Source organism: Athene cunicularia, assembly GCF_003259725.1.
Source record: "Athene cunicularia isolate RWA chromosome 26 unlocalized genomic scaffold, athCun1 chr26_part2, whole genome shotgun sequence".
Taxonomy (NCBI): domain Eukaryota; kingdom Metazoa; phylum Chordata; class Aves; order Strigiformes; family Strigidae; genus Athene; species Athene cunicularia.
Genome location: NW_020799137.1, coordinates 2,418,221 through 2,425,804, shown reverse-complemented (window position 1 = coordinate 2,425,804; position 7,584 = coordinate 2,418,221). Strand labels below are relative to the sequence as shown.

The 7,584-nt window shown below is 51.5% G+C and overlaps 1 protein-coding gene across 1 annotated transcript in view; it reads right to left on the bottom strand.

Annotated features, from left to right (window-relative positions):
- FKBP5 (FK506 binding protein 5) overlaps window positions 1-7,584 on the bottom strand; it is a 19,424-nt gene that overhangs the window by 11,263 nt on the left and 577 nt on the right. The window contains exons 2-5 of the mRNA XM_026864490.1: window positions 7,126-7,221; window positions 2,333-2,464; window positions 1,174-1,318; window positions 801-943 (exon numbers count right to left, since the gene is read on the bottom strand). Of these exons, the coding sequence (XP_026720291.1) occupies window positions 801-943; window positions 1,174-1,318; window positions 2,333-2,440 (396 nt within the window). The 5' untranslated portion in view covers window positions 2,441-2,464; window positions 7,126-7,221. The remainder of the gene's footprint in view (window positions 1-800; window positions 944-1,173; window positions 1,319-2,332; window positions 2,465-7,125; window positions 7,222-7,584) is intronic.

Genomic DNA, 7,584 nt, shown 5'->3' with positions numbered 1-7,584 from the left:
GGGGGGGGGGGGGGAAGGAGAAGAGAAAAACAACAGAAAAGCCACAAAGCAGCAGTTCATCTCCTGGCTGGAGCGTCAAGCCAGCTAATTCTCCATTCAGCTGACGAGCAGAAGTTGCCCATAAAAGCCAGCTCCAAGCCACAGCATAATACACCCGATTTATTAGAAATTGGGACACATCCAGTACCTGAAGCATAACAGTAAAAATAAGTTTATTAAGCCTGTAAGGGTACAACACGGCCACTGCTGGAAGGTGCTGTGAAAACTGTCCGGGATCAGCGTGGGCAGGAGTTTCCCCTTCATTCTCCGACGGGACCAGCTCTGACCCACGGCTTAGTCCCCACTCGACTTGGAAGGACTAAGCCTTAATTTAGGACAGACTCATTCCTCCCGCCCCACCGCCTTGTCCTGACGAGCCCTGCCCAGGGAGCACACCGTGCCAAAACCTTGGCTTTCCTACCGCCCCGCGGCACTAATCAGGTTTTAGCACCCAGAGGCATTTCCCAGCCGCTTTCTCCTTCCCATGTGCATTTTTAAACTGGGAATCTGCCCACTCCCCCCCCTCCGGCACTGGGGCTCTCCCCAGTCGGAGTTTCAGTCCCAGCCTCCCAGCTCAGACACACATTTCTGAGAAAACCCTGGCAGCGGTTCCTGGAGCAGAGGGACACGTTTCAGGAATCCAAGCTGGTTTTTGTGTTGGGTTGGCTGGTTGGGTTTTTTTGTTTGTTTCTGAGCTGGCTGGCAAAGCAGAAAGAGAGCGAGCGAGCTCATCCACGCGCCGGTTCGCTGGCATTACTTGCCTCAAAAAAGAGGGTGGCGTTGGAGGGGATTTTGGGGGCACTGCCAGCAGAGCCATACGCGTACTCGGGTTTGCAGAGCAAGTAGCAGATCTCTCCCTTCTTCATGGTAGCCACCCCGATGTCCCATGCCTTGATTACCTGACCTAGGAGAGAGGCAGATGTCAGGCAGGAGGGAGCAATCGTCAGCCCAGAAAAAACCCAGCCTGGGTGCTGCGAGGATAGCACCCCAAAAAACCCCCACCCTCAGACTGAAGGCAGGGCTGACACGGTCCATCTGTCCCTGCAACAGGGTCCAACCCCCAGGATCATCCCACCCCCCCGGATCATCCCGTCCTCGAGCATCCCCCAGGTCACACCCCCCAGACTGGCTCACCCTTGCCCAGGCTGAAGACAAAGGGCTCGTTCCGATCGCGGCTGGAGTCAAATTTTTTACCATTGGCCAGTTTGCCTTTGTAGTGGACATAAACCTTGTCCCCGATCATGGGGGACTCATCTTCGCTCCCGGGTCGTTTAATGATCTGAGAGAGAGAAACCACCCGTGAGAAGGGAAGCCATGGGACAGCCAAGGAGCCATGGAGATATACACACACACACATGCATTTTTATATATACACAGACGCATTTTTATGTACACACATACACATTTTTATATACACACATACACATTTTTATATACACACACACATGCATATACATATATTTATATATACACAGACGTGCATATATATAAAAATATATATACACACATACATCACAGTGCTGCTCTAAAGCAAAGGAAGGCTCGAGGGGGAGTCATTCAATTTGTCCTCCCATCAGCCCCTAAAAATAAATCCCAAACTGGAGCCATGGTGACGGAACGGGACAGGGCTGGGAGCAGAGACCTGCCCGTACTCTGCGGAGGTGTCTGGATAAACACGGCGGTTCGAAACCTGAAGCGAATGCAATTACGCTCGCTTTCTGTCCGTACACATTTTACTCACAGGGGTGTGTCATTTCACTACTCGCTTCTTGTCAACACTTCTTTTTTTTTTCTTTTTTTGAATGCTACAGCCTGGAACAAGCAGTTCTCGAGCTGAGGATGGAGCAGGGGAGGATGCTATTCTTAGAGGAAAGGTCCTATTCAACTGGAGAAGAGCAAGCGCTGGGGAGCAGAACTATCCAGAAACGGCCTTGAATATGAAAAAGGGGTTGTGGAGCAGACTGGATGACCTCAGTAATGTGTTCTTTCTAATGTCTGTGAGTCACACACAAAAATGCTTTGTGGATTTACAGCTAATAATCTGATTAGGAACACAATAGCAGCAAAATTCATTGAGCAGCCTGAATCCATCAATCTCAAACACCACTCCATCCTTCTTTATTCCAAGTGATGCTCATCTCCTTTGCATTTCAAATAATTTTTTAAAAAAATCAGTCCTACAGCCCTGGAAGTACTACATGACCCCCAGGGCTGGGGATGCAGCTCACCAACATGGCCACGAACCCCAAAATGCAAAAAGAAATGCAGGAGCCTCCTGGCAGCCCCCCCTCACCTTCAGGACCCCTCGGTCTCGAGCCGGCGTGATGTCCTCCCCGCGCTCGGCGAGAGCTGCTGCCGCCTGCACCTCCCCTTCGCTCTTGGTGGCCTCATCAGTGGTCATGGTCTCCTCGCATAAGCCCTGGACCTGGGGAGACACGGCACGCACCCCGTCAGCCCGCCAGGACCACGGGAGGTGGTGGAAGTGGAAAGGGTTAAAGAAAATTAGCAGCTCGCTCTGCTGCGGGGCCAGGGCAGGAAGCTTTGAGCACATCTCAAGTGTGCAGAGCGGAAAATCCCTTCCCAGGGGCCACCCAGGCTCCGCTGAACCGCAGCGCACAGGAAACCCCAACGCGTGACCGGCCGTCCTCGACGGGGACAGGGGACAGCCCCACGGCCCCACCTGGCCGCAGCGAGGGGGGCGCTCACAGAGGTCCCCAGTCTTCATCTTCAGCCTCCCTAGGTCAACACTGCACCCCCAGCATTGCCCCGGGACGTTCCCCCAGCAAGAGTTTTACCCAAAAGAAGCACCAGCAGGTAACACACGTGTCAGCCTGACCCCTGACACCCTGCGAAGTGTGGAAACTCATCTCGGGGTGCTGCACCCAAACCACTGGGTGCTTCTGCGGTGGTGCTCTGCCGAGCATCCATTTTGACGCAGGACTATTTTTGAAGTACCTACATCAGCAGATATCAAGGGCTGCGGCGAAGCCAGGAGAGAGTAAAGAGCTTGTGGGCAAGAAGCAAAAGGCTGATGGCCACCAAGCTTCACCCATCCCTTCTGGCTCACACAGGCGTGGGCACCCCTTGGGTACAGGTGCTAGAAATACACACACCCGGCTAGCCTTTGCCTTCTGAGGTATTTCGTACAGTTCAAGATTATTTTTCACAAGGAATTACCTATTTGTCAGAGACTATTATTCAGAAAGCAGCACCTCAACCCCCAGGCAAACCTCACTTTCTCCTGCCCGCCAAGAACACCCCAAAAAGGGAGAGCTGGCTCCAAGCCTCAGACAAGCAAAGCATCACCCGGCATGGAAAGACCTAAACGCACAGCAAGCATCCTCTCCAAAAACTAAAGCAAACCCAACACCAAAAGAATCCCAACTATTTGGGTGGATAAATAGAAAATTCACAGCAAGACTCGAAGAAATTGAGGGAGGTTTGGGCAAACTGCTGGAGCACGACGCTCCCAGCATCACCACGCAAGCAGCCGAGGTGCCAGAAAAGCCACGTTTTTTTGTCAAATGCAGCCTTTTTCCAATGGTGCCTGGTGAAAAGAGAATTGCCTATGGTTTAGAAAACATTATTTCCTGATGATTTCCTTCAGACCGTAAGGCTATTTTAGTAGCCACACTGCTGCGCGACACGTAATCAAGGAAACATGTGACGGAGAATTAGAAAGCGATGGGTTTTTTAAGACATAAACCAGATCTATTAAAGTCATTCTAATTGCGAAACTTTCCCACAGTCTTTGGTGTGGAAGCTGATGTTAACCAGCAGGAGAAATCATTCATTTGGAGGATTCAAAAAGAGCAAAGAAAGGATGTTTTCAGCTCCAAGGGCAGATAAGTCGTGCTGCAAGAAGAATTGCGCTCCTCGCACCCGGGTGTAAAGGGAAGAGCTGGAGCCCGGCCCCCCCGGCACAGGAAGCCACCGAGACACAAAGAACTCTGAGATGGAAGAAGCAAATAGAAAAATAAGGGAACTACTTGCTGCAATGCTCAATTATCACAGTCTTTGGGGTAATATTCAATGAGATTTTGTGTCTGCTCCCTTTCCCCTGCTCTGCTGAGGTTTCAGAGGGGAACACCTCAAAAAACACTGAAAAAAAAGCAATTTTGGTGGTGAGGCTCATCATCTTATGGGTGCTTATGCATTGGAAAAAGTATCATCGGCTACTTCGAAATAAATCTTTTTACAATGAGGGTGGCGAGACACTGGAACAGGCTGCCCAGAGAGGTGGTGGATGCCCCATCCCCTGAAACATTCCAGGTCAGGTTGGACGGCGCTTTGAGCAACCTGGTCTAGTGGAAGGTGTCCCTGCCCATGGCAGGGCAGCTGGACTAGATGATCTTTAAAGGTCTCTTCTAACCCAAACTATTCTCTGATTCGGGCACTGAGATGGTGCCCAAGCCACCATGGTCCCTGCTGCCCTGCCACCTCTGTGGCCATCCTCCTGGAGACGAGCGAGGAGGTGGTGGTGTCCATCATGGCATGGGCACGCTGCTGGCACCTGGCTCAGGGCTTCCCAGCACAGATCCTGTGCAGCAACAGGGATGCAGCATCCATAACCTATTTATTAAGGTCCAGGAGGAGCCCCCCTCCCAAAAAAAAAGGAAGCAGCTTGCAAAAGAAGTGCCACCTCCTGGGGCAGAACCTCCCGAGGGCCACCAAGCAACCACCACTGGGATGCAGAGGACGGATGGGGAGGTGCTGGCTCTGGCTCGCCGGTTGCTAAATCCCACCAAGAGACGTCTAAAAATACATCATACGCATCCTTCTCATTATTTTTCTACGTAAGCAATTAGTGGAGTCATCCAGGGAAGCTGGCCAAGGCGAGCAGGAGGGGAGACGCTCTGCGTCAGAAGCAGTGGGAGGGATGGAGCCCACAAGACTGGCTATTAAGATGTGGTCCGCATTATGAAAGAGCTCGAGACTTCTCCGTCCAGCAAAAAAACGGCTCCAACTAGGTTAGAGAAAAGACCGTGCTGCTCCCGCTTATCTCTGGTTTGGAGCGACAGAAGGAGACTGGCTGGGGTCCAAAATCCCAATTAATTTGAAACAAACAGTTGTAGGGGAAAAAAAATAAAAATTCATCTGCTGCTCTCCGAGCTCTAAATACCAGGGAGCCAAGGTGTCAAAGCCTGAATCTTCTCGTTGGAGGACCACGAGTGCTCAGGACACAGAGGGAGGGTTCATTAATTACCCTTTGTGAAAGTCCTTGGGTGTTTGACACCCCAAGCAGAGCCTGCTTTCCCGCCGCTGTTACTCACGTGCTTAATGTTGTAAGTCCGTAAACGAAGCCGAGCTCAACCATCCTCCCTCCTCCAAACACCCACTGCTGCTTCATTTCCCTGGGAGGTAAACAGGGATGGGTGGGAGGCGGAGAGAGGGTGGGGAAGGGTTAACCCCCCCGGCCTGGGGGGGCCTCCTCCACTGAGAGGTGCAGCAATTCAGCAAAGCCTAAGGGCATCGATGTAAGGCCCAGAGAGGGAAGAGATTTCCACGCACAGCGAATAAAAGTGATGGCAAGGTGATCAAAAAAATCCAGAGCACACCCCAGGAAAGGTGCTGGTGGACGACAAGGAGGTTCTGCTTGTTTTGGGGCAGTTTTGCATACACTGATTCTTCCCACGCTGAAGCAAAGTCTCTTGCAAGAGCCTGTAAATCCCCCAAACCAGCCCCGCTCGAGCTCCAAGGCCGTGCAGCCATAGGGACCCCGAGCTGCCACCTCCACCCTCCCCAGTCCCTGCGAAAGGGCAAAGTTATTCCTCACTGCTAAAGAGAAGGGTTTGGGGTTTTCACTTGTTTGTTTTTAATCAGTCCCCCCTCTACCAGATGATCTCAAAATGCAGCGTAGCTGTTTCATCTGTAATTTAAGAGCTATAATAAACATGAGCTTTAAAATCCAGAGGTTTTGACATCTGGACAAAATCAATCCTTCGAGGGCAAGTATTTCCACATTAATACAAAATACATCGAAGAGCTTCTAGCTGAGCAAACAAGGAGGCTCCCTAGTTTGGGAGACTCCTACTCGTGCACGACGTGTGCTTCACTCGGACCAGCACACCCCGACCCGCAGCGCTGGCACACGCCTGGTCTCAGTCCTGCTAAATTAATACAAACTCCTTGAATTACTCAAAAGCAACGACGGCTGCATCCTTCCCTCTTGCAAATCTGCTGTTTCTCCAAACGCTGCCCTGCGCGTTGACACAAGCAGCTGCAAATATTACTTTTCCCTCCTCCAAACAGAGCGGCGTCGCCGCGCTCGATGCTCGTGAGCAAACGATGCCCACGCACAATGAAGCCACGATGGATGCCCACGAGCCATTAAGCTGCAGTCGATGCCCACGAGCCATTAGGCAGCTCGCAGTGGGCACAGGCTGCCCAGGCAGAGCTCCCTCCTGCACGCCCCAGTACAGCCAGGCAGCACTACAGCTTCGTCCCCCATTTTAGCACTCCCATACAATCAGCCCTTAATTCAGCTGCTGCTTCAGTAAAATACACTCTGCACGATTTTTGTCTATTTTTTTTTTAAAAGCAGGTACGACGAAAGGATTTTTTTTTTTTTTTAAGCTGGGCAGTGGCTGGTGTCTTCCCCACCTTCATCACCCTCCGAGGTTTGCCTGCTTTGCGGGCTGCCAGGCTACCTCACAGGAGCACCTCGAAGCCCTCTCCCCTTTGCACACACCTTTGAAGCAAGGAAGACTTTGCTCCAGGAGGATGCGTGTTGTACAACACCAGCACACACTGCCCAGAAATCCACGCCATAAACCCAAGCCATTTACATTTACAGTCCGCACTCCACACGGATGTTGTTATCTTCCAGCCCAGAGAAATAGGAGAAAATTCAGAGCGGAGAATGGGATGCAGATGTCCGACCCCAGGCTGAGGACAGACAGGTATCACACATGCTAGGGTTTCACCAAGCACACGATCCCGAGCCACATTTCCTAGAAATCGGCATACCAGGAATTTGCCAGCTCCAAATGGAAACTTCATGTCGCAGATCCCTCCCGGAGGCTCACGGGAGGAGAAAGGGAGGAGGGGAAGAGAAAAGCTGGGGAGGGTTTTGAGGGGTCTCACCTTGCCACCATGCGATCGCTGGAGAAGGTTTGAAGGTCCAGGGGGGTACAGGGAGGGTGTCCACCCAGAGACACGGCGGGGATTTCACACAAATCGCTGGTAAGAAGAGGAAAAAAAGAAATTAAAAATAAAATAATAAGATAAAAAACCACACGGGCTTTATTCTAAAACAGTATCTAAGAAGGGAGAAATGAGACAGAGGGTTTAAGCCACAGACCACGCTCCACCGTGGTCAGAAACGGGTGATAAGAACGGGGACAAAACATCCCCCGGCAGCTCCTCTCTCCCCGCAGCCGCGGGAAGATGTGTTGACTCACTGCTTCCATAAAAAAACATTCAGCACCTTACCATCAGTGAGGAAAAAAAAAGAGGGGGGTAAAAGAAAAGAGGGGGGGGGGGAAGAGGGGCAAAAAAAGAGGCAGGGGAAAAAAAGAAGAGTAAAGAAGGGGGCACAAAAAG